The sequence below is a fragment of the Orbicella franksi genome, chromosome 8, assembly GCF_964199315.1.
Source record: "Orbicella franksi chromosome 8, jaOrbFran1.1, whole genome shotgun sequence".
Classification (NCBI taxonomy): Eukaryota; Metazoa; Cnidaria; class Anthozoa; order Scleractinia; family Merulinidae; genus Orbicella; species Orbicella franksi.
This window is the reverse complement of record NC_138152.1, coordinates 5,136,880-5,164,331: the sequence shown is the minus strand read 5'-3', so window position 1 is coordinate 5,164,331 and position 27,452 is coordinate 5,136,880. Positions and strand designations below refer to the sequence as shown.

At 38.4% G+C, this 27,452-nt stretch overlaps 1 protein-coding gene and 1 long non-coding RNA gene across 5 annotated transcripts; one reads left to right on the top strand and one right to left on the bottom strand.

The window, feature by feature from the left end:
* Positions 1–6,474: 6,474 nt before the first annotated feature.
* Positions 6,475–21,111, top strand: LOC145494943 (uncharacterized). 3 transcript variants are annotated; one of them, XR_014050348.1, is made up of 5 exons: positions 6,475–6,886; positions 11,403–11,668; positions 12,473–12,551; positions 14,904–15,009; positions 20,371–21,111. It is a non-coding gene; the product is annotated as an uncharacterized LOC145494943 (long non-coding RNA). The 3 variants fall into 3 exon arrangements; XR_014050346.1 differs by lacking the exon at positions 6,475–6,886 and adding an exon at positions 10,056–10,150 and having other exon boundaries at positions 11,587–11,668; XR_014050347.1 differs by lacking the exon at positions 6,475–6,886 and adding an exon at positions 10,056–10,247 and having other exon boundaries at positions 11,587–11,668.
* A 30-nt stretch (positions 21,112–21,141) lies between these two features.
* Positions 21,142–27,280, bottom strand: LOC145494942 (hydroxymethylglutaryl-CoA lyase, mitochondrial-like). 2 transcript variants are annotated; one of them, XM_081474515.1, is made up of 5 exons: positions 27,096–27,280; positions 26,177–26,302; positions 24,402–25,377; positions 23,866–23,931; positions 21,142–22,477 (listed from the first exon to the last, which is right to left on the bottom strand). In XM_081474515.1, the coding sequence occupies exons 1-3, from the start codon at positions 27,195–27,197 to the stop codon at positions 25,261–25,263; spliced, it is 345 nt and encodes a 114-aa protein (XP_081330641.1). In that variant the 5' UTR covers positions 27,198–27,280; the 3' UTR covers positions 21,142–22,477; positions 23,866–23,931; positions 24,402–25,260. The 2 variants fall into 2 exon arrangements, with proteins under 2 accessions (XP_081330641.1, XP_081330642.1); XM_081474516.1 differs by lacking the exons at positions 26,177–26,302; positions 27,096–27,280 and having other exon boundaries at positions 21,142–22,461; positions 23,866–23,933; positions 24,391–25,265.
* Positions 27,281–27,452: the final 172 nt, after the last annotated feature.

The window sequence follows — 27,452 nt, the reverse complement described above, 5'->3', positions numbered from 1 at the left end:
GTTGGTAATGGCTTCTTGTATGGGTATTGAGGTGTATCAGGATACCACATCGAGGCTCCATAGATATGGTAGCGTTTTGTTGGTGGTGAAATTGCTGGCTTGGATGCACTTGATGAGCTCGAGGCTGTTTTCTAGGTGAGCCGGAATGTCTTTTAGCATTGGTTTAAGGACTTTGGCGAGCAGCCATGACATGGATTGGGTTGGTCCACTGGTGGTAGATACAATGGGTCGTATTTTAATATCTGGACCAGTTTTGTGGTCTTCATAAGGTGGTAGAGGCTGGGGAGATCGGTATTTGCGGCGATAAAGCTTTTCCGGACTTAATGAGGCAAGTCGTTCTGTAGGCAGATGTTTTGCCAAGTTGAGTTGACTTTGTTCTCGACTGTTTTGGCCAACATGCGGGGTACCTTTTGATAGGTGTTGGAGTCGCTGAGGTGAGTTTGAACTACTTGTGTGTACGTGTCTTGCTGTATTACGCAGAATTCTTTGCCTTTATCGCTGGGGAGGTAGATGTAGTTGTTCTCTTTGAGTGTTTGATTGCTTTCCTATCTGCGTGGCTGATGTTCGACCACTTCCCTTGGGGTTGTAGTTTTTAAAGTGAAAGTAGGACTGCGAAAGAGGTGCCATGACAACAATATTAGGGGGACAATAAGTTTACCGAACGACCCCCGATAAAAGACTTCAAATACTTCCTATGAAGACAGATGTCGCACAAACCTAGGTGATAGGAGAGGAATATGTGATGGGAAAAAGTTCGGTAACAGAAGGAAGAGCAAAAAACTTGGAAACGGTGAAAAATAGAAGGTAGGCTGCCAATAAACATGAATAAAAACGATGAGATAAGAAAGAGGAGTAGTGAACAGTTGCGATAGATGAAGCTGTCATAGGATGAGAAATACCAACCAGTGAAGAGATTAGGCCGGACCAGTAAAATCACAAAAGAAGAGATTAAATTGGCTGAGATTAGATATGTGAAAAAAGGAAAAGTAGCAAGAATAGACTCCATAACCATTGAAATGCTATAAGCAAAAGTACGCAGAATCGTACGGTACTAGTACAGTGTACACATGAGTTATCGCAAACGTTTGGGATCAAAAGAAAAAGCTGAGACTGTGCCCTACAAACTGAACAGCGGTGAGATCATCAAATTACCTACGAAGGGTCATCTAACAGTATGTGGAAACTAGAAAGGACTAACTCGTATGTCAACAGCAGCAAAGTTTATTTATTGAGCAGCGTGATCATTACAATAAATAAGAGATGGCATCAAGCGACAGTTGTTAGGGGAGCACGCTGGATGTAGAAGTGGAGAAGTACCACTGAGGAAACATGTTTGAGTTCCCAGCGTATATCATTGGACATGTTATTTAGTGGAATTAAGGTCTATAGGTGCATCAGTTTATGGAGTTTGAGAAAGCTTTGGATAGTATATACCGAGGCAACATTGGCACTATCCTGCTTGTTAAGGAGTTATAATTATGGATCAAAATATCCAGCCCAGGTTGGATTACACGGTAAAGGTCCACGGAAATTTAAACAATGCGCTATGATGGGTGGGACCTTTCACTTAGGGTAGTCTGAAATGCTATCAAGGGTAAAGCATGGTTGTTCTGCTTCAGGTTTCTTATTATCTACTGGGTAATGAAGAGAACAGTGGAGAACAACAGGGTTGGTATCAGATGGAAATTGATAACAAACATCGATACTTGCGATTTTTTTAATGATTTAGCCCTGTTGTTTAGAGGATGGATGGAGTCAAGCAAATGCAAGTTTGCGAGAAGAGTACTGAGGTTAAACGTTCAATCAAGAGGAGACCAAAGAAATAGCACAACCTATGAAATGGTACGATTAAACGTCGGTCGGGCAAAGAGAAGTGGAAGACGGGGAGAAATTTGCGAAACTCGGGCGAAGGTGGACAAACAGGCTGGCAGAGATATTGATAAAAGACTTCAAATATGGGGAAAGTAGGAGTTGTATTAATAAGCTTCGAAGAGTATGGCAAAGGAGCCTGCCTAGGTGAAATACAAAAGGGTAATAATATTCATCAGCAGTGCGGTCTGTGTTTGACTCTATGTTACCGAGTCACGGGGTGACCAAAGAGGATTAAAGGAAGCTCAGTGTCTTCCAGCGTAAATGCGGAGATAAAATCCTGAAAGATTACTGGCTGGTCCGGCATGATGAAGGTCAGTAATCAAAAGATAACAGAAAGATTTGATTCAAGGGCAATCGATGAACAGATGACGATGGTAATGGTTAGGTCATGTTTTCAAGATGTCAGCAGACCAAAATATTAAGACTGTTCTAACATGGGCACCAGTACAAAAAAAATGCCTAGCAAGGGACGGCCGAGGGAGACTTGGTGGAGAACTATTAAAAATGAAACAAAAACCGCTTGTATTAATAAATACAGTTAAAACCTGGGGAGAAACAAAACTTCTAGCTAGAGATTGAGTAACTTGGAGTGGAAGATAACATGGCCGTACAGGCCGCTTTCAACTCTGTCGACCTGATCAGGAAAACACACGACGTTTTAATTAGCCTTGGGAAATTTCTTGCTTTAACTCCTTTTTCAAAATGAACCAAATGAGTAAAACGTTTTGATCCATGCTTTCGGCAGTCACTGTATTTAACATTTTACCTTACTTCACTTTTGTCAACAATGTCCACAACATGAGGCCGTCAAAAACGTGTTCTGTTGATTTTTGTGTCACTGACTAGAAAGTAACTTACTAAAATGGTACAGAATTCTTGATTTTTTGGGTTAATGTTTTGTCGTCAGCTAGTGGAGTCATGGCATGAATGACTGAACAAAACTAACAGCGATGAATTGCACTGTTAACCAGATTTGAAGACTGGAGTCTGATGACGACGTGATTTTCACTTTCTCAGTAATCTATCAATTTTCGAGGAGCTCAACACCTTGTAGTGGCTTCCCTATACTTTCAGTTCCAAAGCAATAGTGTTTTAAAAACTACATAACTTTAGAGGGAACAACACAGGCATATATTACTCACATTATTGTAAAATGAAGTTGCAATCTCATTTTTCGCAATATTTCTTATTTGATGATAGAAATCTCAAGCCTCTCTTCTGCAACGATTAAGCTAAAATATTAGTATGTAGTGTTCGTCTAAGAAAAAGGTGAATTTTAGGACTTCGTCAGATGTCGATATTTATTTCACGAATTTAGGCAATTCAATATCTTTCAGTTTCGGGTTGTAGGTTTTTATGCTTTCGGATTTTACATTTCATTCTACAAATTTCGTCGAGCAAAGGTTTCAAACTTTTGCTGATGTTTTGACACTATCGTGACACTAGTTTAATCACTTAGAAGTTAGAGTTTTACTTACTGTTTTGACCCAAAGTAACAAATCTTGGACTTCACGAGCGAACTTGACCAACAAACTATAAGAGAAAACAAGCATATGAAATGTCCGCTTAGCAATCGCCATCGGCCATCGCAATTTTTTTTTTCTTAAAAAAGAGCTTGTCAATTACAAAAGAAAATTAACAACTTTGAGGAAAATCCATGTTGATCGTCTGCCATGACGTGGTGACCGACAAAAAGATAGTTCAACCAGATGTTTATTTACCGACATCATGGCAGGCTCGTTTCATAGTTGTCTTTTCATATCTAAATATCAGGAGATGCAGTTATTGTTAAATTTCCGTTTTCAGGGATGCAATAATTTTTCGAAAGTGTTTCCTTTGTGTTAAAAATTTTAGGATAATTACAGAGCATGCAGATAGAAACTGAACTCTGCTCCAAGTGGCGCGCGTTTTCCATAACCAAGTACTACGAAAATAATCTTGAGAAAATTACAATATATGGCAAATAGGTACCATATCGGGGTGTTCTTCTTTGGGGCAGCAATTAATATGACTGTCTTCAAGTTGTAACTAGATTTTATTAGTCATATCAGTACCTTCCTATTCATTCAATTATTATATCCCGTCTGAAAATTTAAAAGGAAATGCATAAAAATGTTCGTTATCTCGACAACTCAGGAACATTATGCCATAATACTAGCTTAATCGTATCTATAACAAAATTCTCTATCGTGATTGGTTTTCCGTGCGCCTTTTGTCATGTATCACGCGATCACGTGGGCGTCCAACCGTTTTCTAATTGGATACCCCGTAATTCGCACGTCAATTACGCTTGCTTTAATGGCTTTCCCCGCAGTGCTTCCTGCAGTTTTCAAAACTTATAAAAGCGCAGCAGAAGTTCTCAATTCCGAAAGTTATTATAGATACGATTAATTAGTAATTGGACCTCGTGTCGTACAATTCATGGAGTAATCGTACTCGTAATTGCAAATCTGCCAATATTATCAGGAAATCTGTATTATACTATATCACAATTTTATCATACTAGACTTCTGACTGTATCAATTGTTTGAAAGGAAATAGAGCACCCTTAAGACTGAATTAAGAGCCTACTCTTTTTTGGCTTGATGCATGACAATATCGGGGATATTATCACATGCAGGTAAAAAGCGACTTACTTGCAATGGAGTACTTCTGTTGCCTTTGTTTCTTTGAAATCTCTTTCCTGGAGTGACTGTGAGCTAAGCGATCTTTGTCTCTTTGCAGCCTAGTGGAATAATGTAGAATTTTGTCAGCTGTAGACATTTCTAAGTTTTATAAATATGGGCCTTTCAGCTTTAGATTTTGATTTTCTTGAAGATTTGTAGTTTAGTTTTCAATTTTTTCTTAATCAGATTGATTTCAATTCCAATTGCAGCTTACTTACAGGTTTTTGATCCAAAATAGCAACTCTTGAACTTCCTGGTTAAACTTTTCCAAAATACTGAACCTGCAAATAACCGATTCATACATTTAGTGCATACGCTTGGCAATTAAATTATCCGACAAAGACAAGGACTAAATGGAGTGTATCAAATTTTACAATCAGAACAAGAACGGCAGAGTCTGAAAGCTTCGCACAAGTTAATTTTTTTTTAGGAAATAAGGAAACTTACCTTTTTTCATAAGATGTGATGAAATTATTCACAGTTGAAATTTCGATGTTAAAGGAATATAGTTCAGTTTCAAAGGGCTTGTGACAATTTTCTTCTCAACTCGACCTGTACATGTTAAAACCAGAACCAATCAATCAGTTGGGGAAAACTAGTCTTTGGACGTTCTGAATAACTGAAATACATTGAAAAATTATACAACTGACCAAATTATGTCCTATCCTAAAATGCATTAAGAATCTGATGTAGAAGTCTCTAAATATTCCGTTTTTTGAATGATAGCTTATCGGTAATTCGTTTTTATTTCTGTGAAGTTTGTTATGCGAACTTTCCGTGTTCGTTCCGAAATGAAATGGCACTTGCTGTGTATGAGAATTCCTTTCCATGTGTTTACTATTGATGTATGTGAATAGTATTGCTAATATGTAACATCTAATTAATATGACTTACCAAAGTGAGGCGTTTTCTTGTTTTCTGCAATAAGCTAAGAAATCAGTGTTCCTCTACCGACAAATGGAATTTAGAACGTCGCCGCTTAATTTTGAAATCTATAGGCTTTATTCTATTTTCAGGATTTCTTACTCTCGACATTGACAGCTATATATTCGCATTTGACGTTTAGATTTCGTTTTCCAAATCCACTTTCGATATTCTATTTTTTGGCCATGAGGTTGTAGCTTTCTGTTTCACTAACTGACGTCTGATTTCGCCGGATGTTGGCTTTCAGATTTCAAGGTATTTTTTTTTTTTAATTTCACTCAGTTTCGGAATTCAGCTGGTTTTTCCAGTTATTCATCAGCGTTTGTACCGTTTGTATCGCTCAAAGGTCGAAAACCTTAGCAAGCAGTAATTAGAGGACGGAAAAACAAATGTTGAAGTATTGTACAAAAGAGTTTACAGTTAACGTTTTGCTGGTTTTCAGTGTCACGCAATTTAAAATAGATCAAAATCAAAATCAAAATCGGTCGATAGATAAAGTCCAGAATCTGGGAAATGAAAGAAGGTAATTATGCAAAGACTCTCGCCAAAATTCTGGTCACAGCAATTTTTCTTATGCGAGATATGCGGAGAAATTTTTTACCCAAATTTATAGAGATTTGTATGGAGACGCCATGCTGGTGCCCATCCGTATGGGCACCAACATGGCGGCCGGAAACCAGCAGAAACATCTGTCACTGAGTTTTGCTACAAGAACGTGAATTTATCCCTCGAGGAACTCTAAAACATTAAAATAATACTTTTTCTAAAACATGAACTGTTCAGATAGCCAAGTTCCCCGAAATAAGTCACGTTTTTAACAATCATAACAGCTCTCTAGGCCGTCATGTAAATGGCGCGTCACGCAAAATCTTAGAAATTCAAGCGTAGTGTATCACAAAACCAAGAACCCATTCGGCGCGAAAATTTGTATGAATATTAGTTTTCCGCTGCTCTTATACATCATTTAAGTAAAATCTCAGGAAGATCAATAGTTTTGTAGTTCGAATTTTGGTGACGTCATGTGAAAACCAGCTATACCTCTTTTATTTCCTCAAATTTCTATTAAACCACTTTATACCCTTACATGTTTTTAATCCTGTAAGATTTAAAAATCTTACAGTATCGAATCGTTATAAAGTGAAGTTTCCCCTTATTACTTGGGCTTCCGTGGGAAAGCCCGAGTCTTAAAATGCTAGCGTTTTGGTCGCCAAAAGGGTGGGCCACGGTCGTAGGCGTTCCATGCGTAGACCATGGAAACTGGGGACGAGAGACGCGACATTGCTCGCTCTTTGTGACCGAATGCGGTGTTTTGCGAAGAACGTTTTGGCAAGAATCGCGCCTTATACGTTCATCTCTCATACAAAGATGTCGATCGTTTTCAGAAAGGGTCGGTCCACGAATTATATTGCTTGAAAGGCAGCCAGGTAAGCAAAGTTCACGCTCGAAACGTTCTCGTGAGTTAACAGTTAACTGAGCCGATTGCGGTATGAGTTCAATCTACGAAAACACTGGCAAAAAATAGGCAGTCAAATGACGGTATGTGGCTACTGCTGTTATTATTTAGAACATTGCAGTAAAAGAAATCATATTGCAATAAAACGAGCTAAATACGAAAACGTTTTTGAACTCGTAGCTAATTAAAAACATGTGACTTGCTTCTTGCACCGCGCGAAATATGTCGATCTCCAATGTTGTAAAGATAAGACTTTCGGTAACTTAAGTTAAATATCTTACCTCCAAGTTAGTTGGCTTTCAAGCAGGGTGCAGGAAAAAAAATAACGTGTGAATCTGGAGGCACATTGTGAGGGAGAATTAAACGTTCGATTGTGCGGGGAATTGTGCGGGAGTATTGACGAACCAATGTTCTTGCCAAGTCCTAAGGAAAGTCTGCATTGACGATAGTTTAGCCAGTTATTTCACTAGTAGTTCAAATACTAATACTAATAGTGTCTGACGACTCTCTGACCGCAAAACAAAATCATGTTGCGTGACATGAACTAGACAAGAATGAAACCAAAATAAATAGCAGAACAGAATGCCGCATCTTCCCTTATAAATGAGAGTCCTTTTTAAAAAATACTCTTGCCTTGATTTAATAAAAATTTGTAGCTTGAATATTTCTTCATAAACTGCGTTAAGGGTCGCAAAATTCTTGGAAGTTATCCGCAAAACACACAACTTGAAAGTTTATGCAAATTATGTGCAATGCAATTTGAGCCTAATCACAGGACTGTTGTTTTCGCGAAGGAGTTTATCATGATTCGTTTTGGCTCCCTCGAAAGGGATTATGCTCTCTCCAAAGAAGATATGACTCTTGAAAAGGGTTTAAGATCGCAACACGACAGAGATGTTTAGCTACACAATTCGCCGCGACCAGTAAACAAACTTCGTACAATTTCTGCTAGCATGTACAAAGTAATCGCCATAAGTTGTAAAAATACCTCGAAAATTCTTTGCAAACAACTTCCCCATCAATGCGTAGACAGCTGTGCTTCATTCTTGAACCAAAATGGTTTAAATTCACAACTTGCGATAGGATGAGGAGGATACTAAACGAAGCAACTTGAATAGTAAATATCCAAGCGGAACTCTTGTGCTAAAATGTCCTGATTCTTTAGTTTGCTTTTATTGTGTCCAATACGCGTTTTCGTAAAGTACGATTTGATACTGTGGTACGAAACCCGAGTAAACGCTCTTAGAGCGTTTAGTATTTTTATAGCCCTCGCGCATTTATTCTGATGCCGTTCACAAAGTCTAACTAAACGATTGTTAAGACGTTTGTGTTTTGTTCAGTGCCGTGGATTTCTTTTCCCTTTTATAGTGCAAAAGTTATACTGGGGAAAAAATGGCTGCAGGCGTCAGCTTCGATGGGGATCCGGGCGGGGCCATGCCCCCCCCCCCCGTGATATTTCCGATTTTACCCTCTAAAACACTATTTCCAGCATTCCTGACACATTTGTGAAGGCATACGCATGGTGTTAAATCTGCAGCCTTGTTCCCATGGCTTTCCCCCTTTTTTGGGGCCCAGGCCAAGCAAGGGAAAAGGCCATGGGAACGAGGTTGATAAAATCTGGAGTTTCCCGAAAAACAGTAATGCACTAATAAAGCAGTCGCGAAATATTCATTATCTTTTCCTAACTTGACGATCAGTCAGTTGTTGTAAGTATCAAAAACTACGTTTAACACTATTTGTATTCTATTATTTTTATGATGAGTCAAATAAATAACAAAAAAAAAAAGATCCTCAAAAGTGGTGAGGAGGGTGAGGGAGAGGAGTTGCAACTCACCCCACCCTTCCCCTTGATTCGCCTCTGCCTTCCACTTTTTAACGTTGAAAGACTTAAAAGCGGAGATGAAGAGCACTCTTGTCAGCCTATGTTAGCTCAATTAGCTTGTACTTTGCCTTTTTGTTTGTTTAGGGATCCTTTCTCGTATGCTTCGCATGCTTTCCTTGCACACATATTAGTAACGCTCCGTTCTAACCTGCGTTCAGGCGTTCTTTTTTGTAGGTTCAGTCTCCAGTCGTGGCGGTGTTTCGGTACGCTCGCGATCCTCTCCACCGAGAGGATCGGGACCCAAAAAAGAAGACGATTGAGAAAAGTGCTAATTCACTTTTTTCCTGAGCTTCTCTCTCCAGCTCTTAAACGAGGTACGTTATTCGCTCCTTAAAATAGCTAACAGGTCAATATCCCAAACTCTAAAATACAAGAAAGGGCGGTTTTTATAACAGGCTGATAAAAAATGGATATAAGCGACCCAGTGATTTCTTTTAGCCCATAGATAACAGTTCATCGAGTAAGTGGAACCAAAAACATTACCGTAACGGTAGTTTGAATATCTCATCTTAATTAGCATAGTTTTTACGATTTTATATCTCCGTTTTTTTGTTAACTCGAAAAGTGTCCTTGTTTTTTAGAAGAAGCTATTAATAAGACCATCAACAAAAGCCCTTCACAACGCGTTTAATATCGGTGTGAACTAGGCAAATAATTATAAGGCAGGTCTGAAACAGGGTATGGGTCAGGTCATAAAAAGGATATCGAATTTTTGGTCAGGTATGGAAATCGCAGATTTTGGTCATGAAGAGGATAATGGTTTTGTTAAAGCGGGCCGCACACCCCATCCAAATTTTCTGGAAGTTCTCCCGCCCCCCGCCTCCCGAGACGAAGTGTCCTCTGGACCTTCAACTTTTTCGTGTGACTTGCTTCTTTATCCTAACAGTTCAGTCAGAGTTTAAAACCAAAGTAAAACAAAACATGATTCCGGGGCGCGGTTTTACTCTGCTTTTTTGTTCTTTTGCATTGAAAAGTTGGAACATTTTACACTGGGCACTGGTTTTTTTTTCTGGAAATTGTAGAAGGTGCTTACTATTTCGCCAAAAAATCCGGAAATTTTGGTTGAAAGTCAAATGGAATAGCAATTTTCCGGAAAAGAGGCGCATGCTCCTCGCTGACCTTGCAAGAAGACTGTTTTTAAAACTACATTATGTAAGAACCCCTGACGAGTATATAGGTTATTAATAATTTTTTTTGCCAGCGGTTTCCCAGTGCAAAATATGCCTGCTATTTATTCATCACGTGTAAGCAAGCAAAACAAGCAAGGTCAATGATTCGACAGGTCCATGGATTAGGATTTCAAGCGTCTGTGTTGCACGTAGAGTTGAAAATTTTGAGGAATTCACAAGCTAAGTAAGTTTAAGAAGAACCTTTCGCTTTGAACACAAGATTGTATTTTTTATTCGAATTTGTATCCACTGGAAATGCTGGTTGTAAGAGAAATCTCGAGGTAAGGTTAGCAAGCGAATGGCCTTCAAAACTCTCTGAAACGCCACTGATTTAGTAGCATGTGGATGGTTTCCTTTCTCGTGCTGGGCCTGAATTAATGTGACCTTTTATTTGTTCAGTTGTGCGTATTAAATAATCAAGGGTGGGAAACTTATTTTGGTGTAGAACTACTTGTACAAAAGTCAAAGAAGATGGTGGTTGTACATTTTACCGTAAACGCCTTGCGAAATGGCAATTTTAGGCACATGTACATTCGAAATTCTTATTTTTGCGCAATTCTTCCCTGTACTAACAGCATTGTTCATTAAAGGTTTGCGATGTTTAGAGGTATTCTGTGGTTTTTTAGAGGGTGCGCTCAATTTAATTGCATGCAACCTAACCCTCCTCCCCCAACCCCAGAGATGTAAGGCTCTGACATTTGCTTTTTCTATAGAGAACAAATACACCACTATAATTATGAGCCAGGTTCAGTTTGTCAATTGCCCTGCCCTCTGTTGGTTCATACTGGAAAATTATTTCATTTTTAAAGCTGTAAAATTTATTCACACACATCGTCTTCCTTTAATTTTTTTTAATCTACTGTACTATTTCTATTTTGTCTTACGACATAGGTGGCAACCAATATAATTTAGTTCTGTTTTGTGGACTTTTATATTCTGAATGGCTAATTCCCTCTATGAGATGCTGCTGTGTCATGGTAATGTATTCATCATCTGGGACTGGATATTCAACTACAGTTGAACCCCTAGTAAACAGACACCCTTGGGAAAATGGATAGTGGCTGCTTTAAGAGGACAGGGGCCTGTTTCTTGAAAGCCCTGGAAACTTTTCAGGCCCGCAAAGCCATTTTTAGTTAATTGGTATTTAGAGACAGAGAGGTGTATACGCCTTAAACTTCCTGTATGAAGGGATCCTCTGTTCATCTTAAGAATATGTGCATAAAACAGCTCTGTAGTCATAAGGTTTGAGATTTTGCAACAGCTTTTCAGGTGCGAAAACTTTTCAGGAGCTTTGAAGAACAGGCCCCTGGCCACTAAATAAAGGTGAAAACAATAGAGAAGCCCTCATCGGGACTGATTACTGGCTGCCAAATAGGGGTGGCTGTTTAATAGGTGGCCGCCTAATAGGGGTTCGACTGCACCATGATTCCCTGCAGGGGCATCTCATAGAGGAAAGTGGCCATTGCAGATTACAAGAATTTCAGCAGGTACTCTGCAACTGCAATGTTTTCAAATTTTCTTAATTTCATTTTTTATTTTTCCTTGGATTTTCAATATCATCAGCAATTGAGAATGCAATGTACACTGTATTTACTAGAATACATGTACTTCTTTCAACAGTTTGTCGATGATTCATAATAATGGAACAAGTTGCAAACGATTGGGGAAAAGCCTCCTTAAGTTGTGTTCTATTGCATTACAGGTGAATAGTTTCTTCTCATAACACTAGTTAGTATAAATTATTTCCATACATCGAATATCAATATAGTCTCCTTCCTATGGTTACTAGTGTCGTCACACAATGCTTCTCTCTAGAGAGAAAACAGAAGTGCTGTGCAACAACCCAAATAACACCTCCACTATGTTAATTACTGTAGTACTTTTAAAGGTTCAATCATGATGATTATCCCTTATTTACAGTGGGTGATGAATATGACCTACCAAAACATCTTACTTTAGTTTAAATGGTGATATCCCAACTTGGGCTAGGCAGGAAATAAGAGACTTTGATACTCAAGGACAACCTTACATGTATTTTACTCCATATAAAACAGACTGTAAAGGTACTTTAACATTCATCAAGCTTCCACCATCAGTTGTCAGTACAAAGTAAAGACTTGAGATAGTCCTTGTCACAGTTAGTTTTTCTCATTTGCATTGCAATGTAATCCAAGGCGGATTTGAGGCAATTTTGGGCTGAAACTACGAAACTGCCTAAAATTGTGTTGTACACGTGTTAGGTTATATTTTAGGAGAAAAGTTAACTGTGAAAAGGGCTAATCTTTAAAGTACATAACAGGCTAGATTGTTTTTTTTTTTTTTTACCCGCAACTTTATGCAGTTGCGTCAGTTGCCAGAAATTTTGGTCCTACAACATGCATGGCTCTGTCCAATTGCTACGTGTGTGTTTATCAATTGATAAACAAAGGTTACCATTGTCCTGTCTAATTCTTAGCTGGAAAGGATGGAATTTAATTATATTTTGTTATATTTATTTCTCCAACAGTTTCTGGATAAATTACTTCATTAATAATGTCAAAACTAAAAGATTGAGAGAGAAGTTAACAGTATCTTGACAGCATATGGTGAGTACAGTTTTCTTTTTTTTTTTTTTAGTAAAATGAGTATTCCTGAGAGACTGTTAAATGTTTGAATTTTCTTAGAAGAAAAGAAATACAGTCATGTAAATAACCTTTATTTACCGTCGGCAATGTTTATAGCACAAAGGCTAGTGGGGCTGAGGAAATTGTTCTGAAAAGTCTTGGAGGCTCTCCTTTGTTAAAGCAGCTTGTTTTCACTCCTTTTCAGGGCTTCTGATAGGTCGCGGAAGAAAAAGTTAAATTTTGCGGGATTTTCAAAGACAAATTCGCAGATAAAAGGGCTGATTTTGTGAGAAATTGGGGGAATTTTCAAGGCAATTTTTGCTGAGAAAGGATCGCCAAAAAATGGCTGATTTTGTGGGAATTTCCTGAGCAAATTTTGCTGGAAAGTGATCGGCTTTGCATTGCTTTGATGAACATTTTTACAATTTTTACGGTAATTTTACCATTTTGGGGGGGGGGGGGGGGGTGGTGATGAGCGTTAATACCGACTACCTGTATTAAGTGTTGCCTTTCTATAACCGGCAATTTTGCAGGAAAATTTGGGCATCTCATTTGGACTATCATATGTGTTTGCCATTTGTTTGACCACGAGGTTCTTTTTAACAGAGATCATAAATTTTAACAACAATATGCTCAAGAAATTTGCCAATGGCAAAACTTTTTACATCGTGCCCACTGCCCAATTTTTGGCAACAGTTATTATCTAAGAATGCCTGGTAGTTTGGGGATGTTGTTTACTTATTGCAGTGGTGAAGTTTCACGATAAACTTGTAAGTCTTTGGGAAGTAAACAGCCCCAACAGCCATGTTAAGTTTCAAATATGTTGTAATGACATGCACTTGGTTAGATTCCCAGTGATCAATTTTGTGGTATTTGGCATGTTTTTGTGAATTTGGCGGGATTTCGCGGATTTACCTTGTACTTGAAATTCGTGGCCCCACAACTGGATGAAATTTCCGTAGACTGCCTTTTGGGTGGGACAAAGCAACATAGTTAATTTTCAGTAGGCTTGAAGTGGCTACTCGCTTCAAGAACTGAATTGTTTTGGAATCTTTTGCTTTAACATGTAAATACTGTAAGTTTAATTAATACTGGTATCTTGAATAAGAAAATAACAGGGTTTGTACGGGTCCTGGAAAACCTGGAAAGTCCTGGAATATTACTGTTGCATTTTCCAGGACTGGAAAGTCCTGGAAAAGGGTTAATGGTCCTGGAAAGTTCTGGGAATCTGTTAAACTCAAGTAAAAAATATGAAATGTATGCCAGACAGTAAGGAGAATTAACATTGAGATCTTGGGAGTGAAAGGGTTAATGTAAATTTTAGAGTCCTGGAAAAATCAATCTGAGTCCTGGAAAAGTCCTGGAAAAGTACTGGAAATTTGTTTCTTAAAAAGGGTACAAACCCTGAATAATTTACTGTTGCTGTTTTTGAAATTTCAGCTATAAATTTGATCTTATACAGGGTGGTAATTGTTTTCTTGCTCTAATCAGTGAATTGAAGTGCATTTTCCCTTCTCAATGCTGTGTTACTTTATACATGTAGTTTACAGGGAAAATATGCCCTCTTTATAGCATTTCCAAATAAGCAGTTATAAAGTCAATGTACTTTCAATTGGTTTAAGATTTCTGATTCCTGTCCCTGTTATACATGTATATATGTTTTGTCCTGCAACAATAATGCAGTTACTAGAGGGTCTTACAGGGGGTCTCTGGCATGGGTCACGAATGGAAAAAATAGAGGAGGGCAGGGCCCCTCTGGATACCAGCCACTGTGCTGAATGGGTCACCCTGCATAAATAAAGTTTTACCTACCTACCTAGGATCACGGATCGCGGATATACTGTAAAAGTTTTGTTTTCCCAAATCACGAAAATAAGCAAGTAAGATACACTTTTTAATGACCTGTTCTTACACTAGAGGCAGTGTTTGAAGAAAGTAAAGTCGCGAATGGCCAAGTCAAGGCTCCATATTGCAAATCGCATACTTAAGTCACTCTCGATAGACGACTCTAATTATTTGGAGGACTTGCATCTGAAAATCACGTAGAATAGAATGGTAAAATCACGAATATCAGTTAATAATTCAGGTTCTTCACAGGTCACGCAAAATCTTCAGGTCAGGAGTCGCGAAGAATAATTTCCTAAGTTCACGTTTCACGGAAAATAAAATCAGCTAATCACGCATCATGAGAATACCCTGTACGACCCTCTTATTGGTCAGCTGCCTGAAATATTGGAGTGGGATTCTGTTCATTTCCTTAGTATAACATTGTCATCTCTATAACAAGCTAGAGAGGACTGATTTACTTGACTGTATTTTTTGGTTTTCCAACAGTTTCTGGATGACTGATGCCATTAACAATGGTCGGGTTAGGGATAGTTCCAGTAACTAACAAAAAAGATTGGAACAGGGAAGCACCTTATCTCCATCATAGGAAATGGTGAGTACAGTTTCATGAAATTTCTCTTTTTAGTAAAATGTATATTTTCCAGTGCATTTTTGTTAGTTTGTTTTTTTTTCTGAGGACTCCATGTTCCATCATCTTCTAAATTCTTCTGGGAAACTATTTAAATTTACTGTATCAATATTGGAGCCAAGAACCTGTGATCAAAGGACTAATCTTTTTTCCTTATGCAAGGCTGTCTTAACAGTACTTTCACTGCATAATTTAACAGACCTTTATTGTAAGCAAGTATATCATGGTTTGTGGTGAAACAGGATTTGTAATTTCTTGGTGATTATTTGCCAGAAATGATATGGGAATTATCCATAGCCTTTGAAACTCAGGCACCTGAATTAATTGGCAGTAAGATGGTTCACTCCGGTGGCTTTCACTTGCTTGCCTGTAGACCTTTGGAATGAGAATTATAAAATTATTTCATGCAAAGATTAATTACAAACTTCTGTCAGCATATTTCTGGCTTATTCCAGATACAATATGGTGCTCGGCAAAGGGAACACCAACAGTAATCACTTGCAAACTGTCTTCGGGGAGAGTTATGAATTTAAAATGGGAGGAAATTTTTTGTGGTGTTCAGTTGCGTCAGATGTTGTTATGTGAATTTTTCGTGACGTTCCAGTTGTGACAAGTTTGTTCACTTGAAATGAGCTGGGAATGGAAAGTCCCTTAAACGTACATAATCATGTAATGTCAAAGCTAAGAAATTAATCTGACCAACCGTGTATATTGATTTTGAAATTTAACCACATGGCAGTTAATTTACATGTATTATAATCTTGCTTGGAGACTACTTTAAAAATATTTGCTTTTATCGAAGAGGCACAGACCATCCATGTTTTGTCATCTATGTACTTTTACGGTGTATGCCATTTAATTTTGGCGATATGGCCATCATTTCAATTTCCGTTGTTTTCCAAGTAAAGGAAGTTACCAATGTTGGTAACAATAATGTTCAGCATGGACCAGTTAATTTTAGTATAATTTTATTATTTTTATCTAAATCTAGTCAGTAGTAGTTTTGCGAAGCATAGATACGTATACAATGTATTGGGAATAATAATCATTTGTTTAGTCTGTTTAAAATGAAGGAAAAACTTCCACGATCACTGTGGGGATACCTTTCCCGCTATTAAAACACAGAAGCTACAGCTGTACAGCACTCGCTAGACATTGATATATTCATTTCTGGAACTTTATATGAGTACAACTGTATGAATATGAGACAGATAACCCAGTTCAAACAACAAGAACTGAATGAACGGCCGAGGAATGACCAGCCAAATGAACGTAAAGCAAATAAACACCCAAACACAACCCAACGAAAACAAACAGGCGGCTGAAAGCCCAGACAGATGCCAAGACCAGCTGTAGTGGTTTTACAAAGTATACATGGTGTGCAATGATAATAAATTAATACTTGATTTAAAGGCCAGATGCAAAAATTTGTGACAGCTATTTAATTTGCTTCTAGCATTATTTCTCTGATACCCTCTGCCTCCCAATTCAATGTTGTGTAGGAGCTATAGTCTGTGCTGTCTAAGAAATAGACAAATCGGCATTGTTTGGGGGGGAAGGGGGGGAAATGTTTCCAAGACGTTCGAAAATCGAACTTCACTGCAAAGTGTCTCAACACTTTTGTTGCCCATTGTGCAGTTCCAGAAAATATCCATACTCCCCCCACAGAAGGCATTGGAATTTCTTCGGGGGTGGGGGTTCTGGAAGACCAAAAAATTTAAAGAGATGTATGAAGCTTAACTGGAATTTCCAGAGGGGTGGGGAGGTGTTAGAAAAAATCCCTTCCGTGGGGGAGGTATGGATATTTTCTGGAACTACAGATTGTAGCTCTGTGATACTGAAAGTTCTTACTGCGTCTTATTATCATATGAAAATAAAAACTCAGAAGGATAGGTTAAATGTTTTTAAATTTGGAATGTGAGAAATCACATGTAGTGGAATTAAGGTAACCGCAAAACCTTGAACCGTTTTTTAATGCAACAAAAAGAAATTAATTATTTAGTTCGTATTTTTTTCTAAAGGAAAAAGTTGAATGAGACATTGTCTTAATGTTCATGTACATGTATCCTGAAATTATGTGGAATAACATAGAACAAATATTGCAGTCAGTAAGGAGAATCAACAAATTGAGCTAAGACGGTAAAAAGGTTCACCTAGTACAAATGAAAAATAATCTCTTTACTCTTGTACTGCTACCTTAAATTTGGAAACATGTTGAAACTAAATTTTAAGGAAATATTGAGGAAGTATATGAATTTTTGTACGCTTTGCTCTCAAATAAGATCACAAAATTCCAACTAGGTGAAGGATATCCCCACAAAGATATAACCTCACTCAGCGATCAGACGTTTTTTTGTTTTCGTTTTTTGTTTTTCTTTGTTGTTGTTGTTGGAGAAGAGCGGCGGACAAGGGGGCGGGTAGGGGGGCGGAGGCGGCGTGGCTGGGCTCAGGGACTGATCTGATTGGCTACGATTGTCTCTGTTTTGGTTGAGCTTGCACAGGAGCCCCTTGCGTGCACCATTTTATATCCAGAACATTTTTTTCATGGAAATCAAGAAAGGATGATGTAAGAGAACCCACCCCTCATACATGGGGCTCTTCTCATGGTCATGTTTTCAATAGCCTGCAGTACAGGCGTATAGCGGGCTCTAGCGCGATACACAAGCGCACGCGAAGCGAGAGGCGAGAAAAATCCGCCTGTAGTCACACCATTGTTTATGCTCTACCGTCCCCTTGAAATGATTAGCATGAAAGAATGAGAGAGAACAAAGCAATTCAAATAACCAATTTACAAATGTATACATGACGCAAAACAGTCAACAGACGTGAACATCTAAATTTAGCTAAATTTAAGTCATGTTGTGCCAGAACGAACAAAGGAGGTAAAAACCTAAACATCGAGCTCAGGAGACGAAAAGCTTAAACAAATTCAGGATGGAAGAAACAACTTTGACGACACAGAACGGATCTCCTTGACTACAGCAGTCTCTGGCGACGCCGGACAAAGCTAAATATGATCCGTGGTGAAAAGCCATATAGCTTAACAGTTTTAATCTAACAACCGGGCACGGCATCACAATATAGAATGCTAGTAGTCAACATTGATGCTCACCGATTTTGTCCCTCCGGAGCGAATATTTAAAGAGATACATTTCTGCAATAAACATACATTTCTACAATAGAAATGAGGCAAGACAAACCACACTACTCGGCACATGGCAAATTACAGAGGTGTCAAACTGAAACTATGCAGAGCTCTGACCTCTAACAGTCTATCGGCTCTACTCTACTTTTAAAAACTCATCCTGATAACACAACATTAAGTGCCCTTCAAAAACAAGTGAAGAGCGAAATAAAAGGTTGAGAGGCTGGAATTTATGAGAGAACGTCAAATGTAGAAATGTCACGAGCCGTAGGAGTCCGTGTAGGCCTGTCATCCGAGTCAAACACATTTTGTTTTTTCTCGCGTCTGACGTCACGTGGGTGAAAGCAACCAATCAACAAAAACCGTTCGCCAGGCGAACGGTTGGAAGAGCATAAACAATGGTGTGACTACAGGCGGATTTTTCTCGCATCGCGCTTCGCGCTCGTTCTCGCGCTTCGCGCGCGCTCGTGTATCGCGCTAGAGCCCGCTAATCCGCCTGTACTGCAGCCTTTCAATCTTATTCCAGTGCGTTGTTATATACAGTGTACTGCACTGCTATTTTAAGGAAGATACCTGATTACCCAATTACATAATGAAATTTAAAATTTGGTGTATGCCAGAAGTATGTGTCAGACACTGTTAATTATCAAAATGTATAGTAAAATTGTTTATTTTGCCCAGTGTGGTCGTCTGGGTGAAGGCAGTTTTGAATAAACTGTTAATGGTGAATGATTTTTCAACAACCTGAGCAGGCATTGCCTTCAGTATTGAAGGAGAAGTGTTATAAGTTAAATGAAAAATAGTTTCCACGTTATTGGATTGCCAGTCACCAACAACAGTTCTTTTCAGAACTTCCATCACCAGGTCGCTCACACCATATGTACTACTGACCATAACCATGATCTCAAGACCATAACCTCCTCGCTGTTACCAGAACCAAACACAGGACATTTGGTGATTGCGCCTTTGCACACTCTGGACCTTTTCTCTAGAACAAACTTCCTCGTGAAATAAGACTAAGCCCAGCTCTCACTGTTTCTAAATCAAAGTTAAAAACTTACTTTCTGAAATTAGCGTACAGCATGCCATAGTTTTATAATATGTGTTTTAAATTGTATTATGTTTAGACACATTTTTCTTATATTTTCACTGTAATCTTAATCTTACATTATAAAGCGTTTTAGAGTATTTTGTAATTTTAGCGCTATATAAATTTATTATTATTACATTACTATTAGTACTGATACTCCTGGTTTCGAACCATTCACTGAAATGATGTCTAGAAATAAGTAAGGAGATTTTGTTGAGCTTGGAACTGAGAGAGTTTAAGACTATATGTTGCGGGCAATCAAATGAACATGAAATCATTTTATCTGGAATCAGAAGTTACAATCCTTTCAAGTTCCCCTCTCAGTGATTGAAGGACGAGTGATTTACTCCAAAAAAAACAACATACGCAAGAAATGAACCTTGCAAGTTTGCCTTTTGACAGTTCAATGTACTGTAGTTCGGAAAGGTATTTTGCGAAAATTTTAATCCAGTTGAAACTGGCACATGCAGAATTTGTTTTGGCTCAACCGCTTGATTTCTTTTTTTTTCTGAAATACATAAGCTCTACACGTCTGCGATATCTATAATACCAATTTGGCGAATACTGAAGAATGCTTTCATGAGTTTTCACTGTTTTGCTGTAAAGAGGCTTTTGCAGTAACAAGGCTAGATTAACCCCTCGGGTCCTCATGATTTCGCTGCAACTTTAACTCGATGATTTCTTTCGTTGCTCTAAAGAGATTTTGTTGATCAAAAAGGATTTCCACATTCAAAGGCTATCAAATTCGCAATATTAACCAGGCACTAGTTCACGTTGTAATTCAATAGCTTTAAAATTTAGTACAAAACCTCACAATATTGTTTTAAATGCGTTACGATAATATGAAATGCCAAGAATAGATGTTGCGTTATAAATTTTGCAACTGTTAAAGGACAAAAGAAGATTGCCAAAAATAGCATCGATTCTAGTCAGTAGAATATTAATCTTCTCATGGATTGTAATTTTACCAAGCTGATATTCATGTATCTTGTAACTAGGAGAGTAGCAAACTGTAACCGTTTGACTCAAAACAGTATGTACAGAAAATGACTCGCGACTCACTGAAGTTATATTTGATTTTTTCATCTAGATTCAAAGAGAAACATCAGAAAGCTCAGTGGATCACCAAAGAGCGAAGCAAGGCAGAGCAGATTGTAATAAAATGTTTGGTGGCAGAAAATAGTCCGGGATAAATGTTGTTTTTTAGATAGCCGAGGAAAACGTCGACACAATTGTCTCGGATTAAAAATTTCCGCTTCCCTAAGCGAAAGAGAAATTAGTCGGAAAGAAAACTAACGTTTTTGACCACATCATTGTCTTGAAGTTTAAAAAAATACGCTTTGAAGGCGACCGGGAAAAAAAAGTCGGAAAAAAAAAGGCTTTTGGCGGGAAAATTTTCTCAGTGAATGATATTGCGCTTTTAAAAGGGACTAAAAAAATTTCCGAAAAAGACCAGGCAAGTCTTTTTGCGGGAAAATTTTCTCAGTGAATGATATCGCGCTTTTAAAAGGGACTAAAAAAATGTTGGAAAAATACTCGGAAAAGTCTTTTGGCGGGAAAATTGTCCTTAGAAAAAAAAGTCTGCGCTTTTGAATGGTGTCTGGTTTTGAGTCAAAAATATACTTTCTTTTGGCGGGAAAAATCTTGCAACGGATTTGACCCATTAAAAGTCAAACTATATGATTGATTTCTGACTAGACTGTTCAAAATTGCAGAATTTTTTTCTTTGTGGCAACCCTACATAGTGAAAAAATAGTAAAAGAGATAGCCTACATTTTGACTAGTAACCAGTCCCCTTTCAAAAGCGCAATATTTCTTTTGTAAAATGAAAGACAAAGGAAGAATAAACAAACAATTGTGGTTAAAATATTTTATTGTTTAACCATTAATGTAATTATTTACAAGTTTGACTAACATAAATTTGTTTTCATGCTATTAAAGGAGCTGAAAAACGCAACGTCTGAAAATTGTTTGTAGAAACTAATAAGTAAGACGAAAATACTAAGTCTGAAACAAGTAAAATTATTACAAGGATCGCCAGAAAACAAAAATAATTCTGACAAAAACAAATCGCAAAATGGCTAATTTTAAGAAATAGAGCAATCGAAACTACGGACCAGTGGTAAAAAAGAAGTCCTGTTATTTTTACGGAGAAGTATTTGACGTTATTGGTAAACATTGAAATAAATTCCACCTGGCTTGTAGCTTTTTTTACATCACTTTCAAGTAAACATTTACTCTGGTTTTGAAAGTGAATTCAGTTGACCTAATGCGGATCTATGTTGTAAATTGAAACCACAGAATATACAATTGATAGGCAAACTTATTATTTTTTTTAAATGCTGATGGGAAGGATTTTCCGATTGGTTTTAGTGCATGGTGAATTTGGCTGTAGTCGAACAGCAAAATCTGGCGAGATTCAAGACAATTTCAACTGACCTCGTGCTAAGCACTGAAGCATACGAAAAAAAATGATTTACTCGCATGATCGACCAAACAAATCCATATTACAAATTGAAACGACGAGAAATACACTGTTCAACCGCTAACTTTTAGTTTTTAAAATTTGACTGATTTATTGAAGTATTTGGCGAGATTCAAGACAATTTCAACCGTAAACAAGCGAACGAAAGTTTCTCCCAGTTAAAAAAAAGTGTTGCATGGCCAAGCAAAGAAATCCATGGTATAAATTGCAAAGATGCGAAATTCAAAACTTGAATGAGATATTTGGCGAGATTAGAGACAATTTCAGCTGACTGCAGTGTTCAAGCAAACGACAATTTCTTCGAAGGCATTTGTTGTAGAATTAGTCTGTGATTTCAATAACATGGATCCGCGTCTATTCAATCATTATGTCTCGAGTTCGAGATATAAGTTCTCTTTACTAATTCCTATACATTCTTTTAGCATAAGCTGTGAGAATTTGCGATACATCAAGACATTACAATTAGTTGCCGATTTCCTTGTCACTTTCTACTGATTTTTGGAGGAAACATTGATTGTCGATCTTGTCACGGTTTCTGTCGATATAAGAATCTAAACTACTATCCTTTACCAAACGACGCATCAAGATCAGAGACCACACAAGCATGATCCAGAACCTCCATGTCTCCAGGCATCTAGTGTCCAGTAAGAGTCGAAGACGAGCCATGAAAATCCACCAATGAGAGTCCATCTGAATCTTCAGCAAGGAGTTACTAAGGAAGTAAAACGAAAAGACCGGGTCAACATTTCTGCAACTAAGTACATATTCCACTCAGCAAATTGTAAATATGCACATAAAGGTCTGAACGAAAAATTTTCACCCTAGAAATCGACAGTCATTCAATTATTGTAAGTGTACTCGTGTACTTGTTGTGGCAGAACAATTTGCATTTTGTTTGCAATGTAATACAATGCATACGCGATAATTTCATATTATAAAGCAAGTTAGTTTTTCGTTTTTCGTTCTGGCTTTACTACGGCAAAAACACCAAGAATCAAAATGGTCGTTCTGAAAAAAAATCGACTTTTCGTATTTAGAGGAGCAACAGCCAATGTTAAGACAAACTGGCTCTGAATCTAACAAGTCGGTTAAATTTTCGCGTTTTTGTTCTGCAAAAGTACGCAATGGTTTTATATTTGAGTGCATTATTTACTGCGCCTTTCAATAACATGCGGACTCTAAGATTCAAAGCTCAACCGACAAATGCGTTTTTCGCTACCGTCAATCAAGTGTTCGGTGGCTCCTCCCAGCTTCCGACTACTGCCGAGCGCGCGGTAATCAAATCGTTGAGCACAGTTCAGACAACGAAACAGTGCTCGGTAGTAGTCGGAAGTTGGGAGGAGCCGCCGAACATTTGATTGACGGTAGCGAAAAACGCATTTGTCCGTTGAACTTTGAATTTTAGAGTCCGCATGTTAGTGAAAGGCGCAGTAAGACTTGTCTTAGTATTGTAAACAAAAAGCCGTTGTAAGAAATTAATCCAAATAGAATCTGTTTACCACGCGGAAATCACGTTGCTAATAATAATTAATAAATTTGCATTATAATGAAGCTTGACAGCTATGCAACCTCGTTCCCAGGGATAAAGAAGAAAGAGAGAGTGCAGGCCGAAACTCCTCCCCATCCCCCACCCCATCACTTTTCTAATGGTCCGTCTGTTAGCGGGGTTGCCACCCAGACATTTTTGTATCCAGCAAAATGCATCCTGCGCAATATTGCTCTCATTAATTTTAAATGGTTCCTCATAGAGCCACGTAGAAGCCAGACACAATCACTACACAAAAATAGGAACCGCAACTAGAGTGCAATTTGTTTGGCTTAAATGAAAGATATGTAACGCTGAAGAGGGCGTTAACTCTGAAACTAACAGGAAAATATTTGAATTCCTATATTCAAGCCCAAGTCAAGGCCACGATTGTATGTGTTGACGTCGACAAATTGTCATAAGGCGAACAGGTGACTAGAAAAAGCAACTATCTCCAACTTGAGCATATTGATTTGATGCACTATTAAATTCTCAGAACTGACATTAAAAGAAATGTATGACAGTCAAAGAGGAGAATATAAATTTGGAGCTCGTGACTGAAAGGTTCAACTTACCTGAAGCAATCGTGTCGTGGAACACACCACTGGGATCTCTGTGGGTTTCATTACCGTTTCTCAGTCCTGGAAAAAAACAAAAAAACAAAAAAAAAAACAGGATATAAAATTTTAACAAAAATGACACGAGTTATTTCCGATACTTTTCAGGGATGCGCAAGCTTTCGGCCTTCTCTAATAAAGCTCGCCTGGTGGAAATAAATATTAAAAACTTGAAACATGTCATTTCGTTGCATTGGAACGAGTAAAAAGAATGACCGCACAATGTTGAAGTCCTTGAAAGTCAACTTTAGAGAACAAGACCTCAATATATAGTATCAAGCCTTTGAAAGTTTTCTATCACAAATATCACTATCGGTCGAATGAATTCACCGATATCAGAGTTCTAAACGTCGACGTTCATTTCTAAATGGACAAGGTTTAACTAACATTTAAAGAGATCTAATTGTTTTGAAAGTTTTACAACTATTCACAAAGAACGTTCGAGGAAGAAGGCTAAGATTCCTCTTTCCTCTGATTTTAACTTGTGTTCTTACCGAGGCAAGGCGCAAAAACCATCTTATTTCGAAGCACGTGCTTGCAAGGTTTGCTTGGAGTAGATTCTTGTTGCAGGTGTTGGTGTTTCGTAACGGCTCCAAACGTAAGCACATCTCAAAAACGAAAGCTTGGTACTTGTTCCTAGAAGTTGCTGAAGAAAGCGAAGTTAAATTTCTGCTAGTCGAATTTTTGAAAGTGGTGGAAGATGTGCGGCCGAGGAATTCAACGCAGCAAATGTTTCAGCGATGCATCTTTTGCAATTCAAATTTGCACACTTTTTGCGACCACGTACTGCATGGCTGATTAATTCCAACCATTTGATTGGTTCGTTTTCTCATTTTAATAAGTGCGGGATATTCAGTCTTTCAGCGGGATGAATTAAGAAAGACACTGGCCTAGAATCAAGCCTTGGCAACGAGACACATCAGTGAACTTATATAACGTTCAGCCTGTTACTCCCTGATCCTAAGATGAGTAATGCCCGTATGTTTATATATAAGTGCTTTACCCAACTTCTTTAAAATCTTCTACAATGGAGGTTTACATTTTGAAATTCTTTTTTTCCAAATGGCCAGCCAACTGTGATTTTTTTTCTTCCTGACATTCGCTCTCAGACGCGGAATTCAATAAATATATTGTCAATATTGGTTCATTGCCACTGGTTCAGTTCATACCTACCAGTTCAGACGATTTTTTCCACGCTAAAATTGGTCTCGAAAATATGAGTACGGAAACGCTGCACTGTTCCGACAAATTGTCCGTACCACACACAAAGAAATGTTTGCGAGTCACTGAGGAAAATTGACATTTCAAGATTACAATACACAGATCATCACTCTCGAGGTCTTTTAACGTTTATCAGCTTTTTGTGTCTTGAGTTTTTCTCCTCGTTTGAGCAACTTTCGAGGCAGTCTCTCGTTCCAGTGCTCTACAGATGAAGTCTCCCGCATCCATAAGTTTGTCCAAGTTTACTCCCTAAATAATAATTTAAAACATAAATAAAACAATAAATAATAAGAATAGGCAAAGAAAAAGACAGACCTAAGTTTCTGTCTGGGATCATTACGCCATTTGCGCGACTTGAAATATTTAGCCCACATCTTTCAAATAGACGAGTTTTGATATATTGCAGTTCTAACTTGGCGCCGAGGTTTCGGGGAATAAAAGAAAAGAAGCTATTTCTCAACCTAAACCTCCATTTAGTTTCTTTGTTTTATTCCCATAAGCCTCGGCATCAAGTTGGAATTTTATCATCTCGAAATTGGCCTGTTCATCAATTCTGTCTAAATCTACACATCACCCAAACAACACCTGACAAGACAAAAAGAAAACAAAAAAACAAACGATTTGAACAAAACCCGAAATTTTTGTACGCAAACAGTTTTTACAGTCACCTACGCCGTTGGTATCTTGTCATTGCAACCCATCTCTCTGGCACTTTAAATTTTCCAGATTTGCAACTTAACTCGATCAAATTTCTCTGCAACTCAACTTGCTCACTTGCAGTGTCAAGTCAAGTGTTCATTCATCTACGTCATTGTTACTTTGTTTTGGAGAAATGAACTGACAAAGACCAACCTCAATCCCAGGCTCGCTCTCCTTTGCCTCTCTTAGGAGAGAGAGTCAGGGATCTAGGTTGACACAAGAGCTGTGCGAAAGTTGAGCCAAAATGACAGCAAACTTGAAAGATTGCGCGGTTCAATTATTAGCAAGTGACACTGCGCAGTATCCAGTGAGTCAAACTTGAGATCAAGACCTTCAAATGAAGACTTACCGTTTCAATGCCCATACCATGTAGCATATACACAACGTCTTCAGTAGCAACATTCCCAGATGCACCGCGCGCGTACGGACAGCCACCCAGACCACTGACTGACGCGTCTACCGTCCGGACACCCAGCTGTGAATAGAATAGACAAGTGATCTAGACAACTGATCTAGACACTCGCTAAGTACTGCCAAGTCGTCCTGGACTTTCAACTCAACACGTTGTATGCTGTTGGAGTGGTTTTCACTTGAGAGACGAAAGTCTTTTTAGCTTACATTCGTTTCCTATTAGGGCCCTAAGAGATTGCCTTAGAAGAATTCACGCCACTTTTTCAGCCAATCAAAGTAAAACCAAAACCAATCGTGGCTCACTCGCACACGTTTTCCCGCGCTTGGCGACGGCTACACGTATTTGCTTAGAGTTTTGATTGGTTCGTTGACTGGTCCTTTGTAATTGGCCAAAGTGATTACTTTGCTTTTGGTTTGACGATAATCAACTGAAAACCGTTCTTAGGCTCCGTCCACACTACGGCGGAGAAATTTGAAAAACCAGCTTTATGTCTACGGTTAGGTCTACTGTCTACACTAATCTGTCACGAAAACGGAGCTTTTCGAAAACGCTCCTCAAACCGGAGGATTTTAAAAACGCCGGCTTTGCGTTTTAGTGTGGACAGAAAACATTTTGACAACGAAGCCTTTCGAAAACGATGACGTCACGAGAATCACGTGATTTCCCTGGCCGAGTCCTCCTCAAACACAAATCCAAACTGATCGAGTTTTGTTGCGTTTTTAAATTTCTCTGGCTTAGTGTGGACGGAAAACTTATGCAGTGTTTTCAGAGTGAAACCTCCGTTTTCAAATTCCTCCGGCGTAGGTTGGACGGGGCATTAAGCATTCATACACACATGCATGTATTTATTACTAACTTGCAAGGCTGTGAGAATATTAGCCAAAGCTTGACCATACGTGTCATGGCAGTGAATGGCCAGCTTGTCGACTGGTACAGTGTCTAAGACACCTTCCAACATAGCTTGAGTTGTTCCTAGTAAACATTCAAAGTTCGAAGAAAACTATTAGAACCCTGAGAGCGGTAACCGCGGGTTTCGCCCATAACGAGTTTCGCCCATGAGGCGCTTCGCCCAGAACGAGAATAATCCTTCTCATAATCCTTCGGTGAATCTGATAAATGAATACTTTTGACCAGCAGATTCCCTTTCCAAAGGAGTCGGTTATTTGCGCGCAATTTCGAATCCAACCTTGTCAATAGCAGCAAGAAACATGGA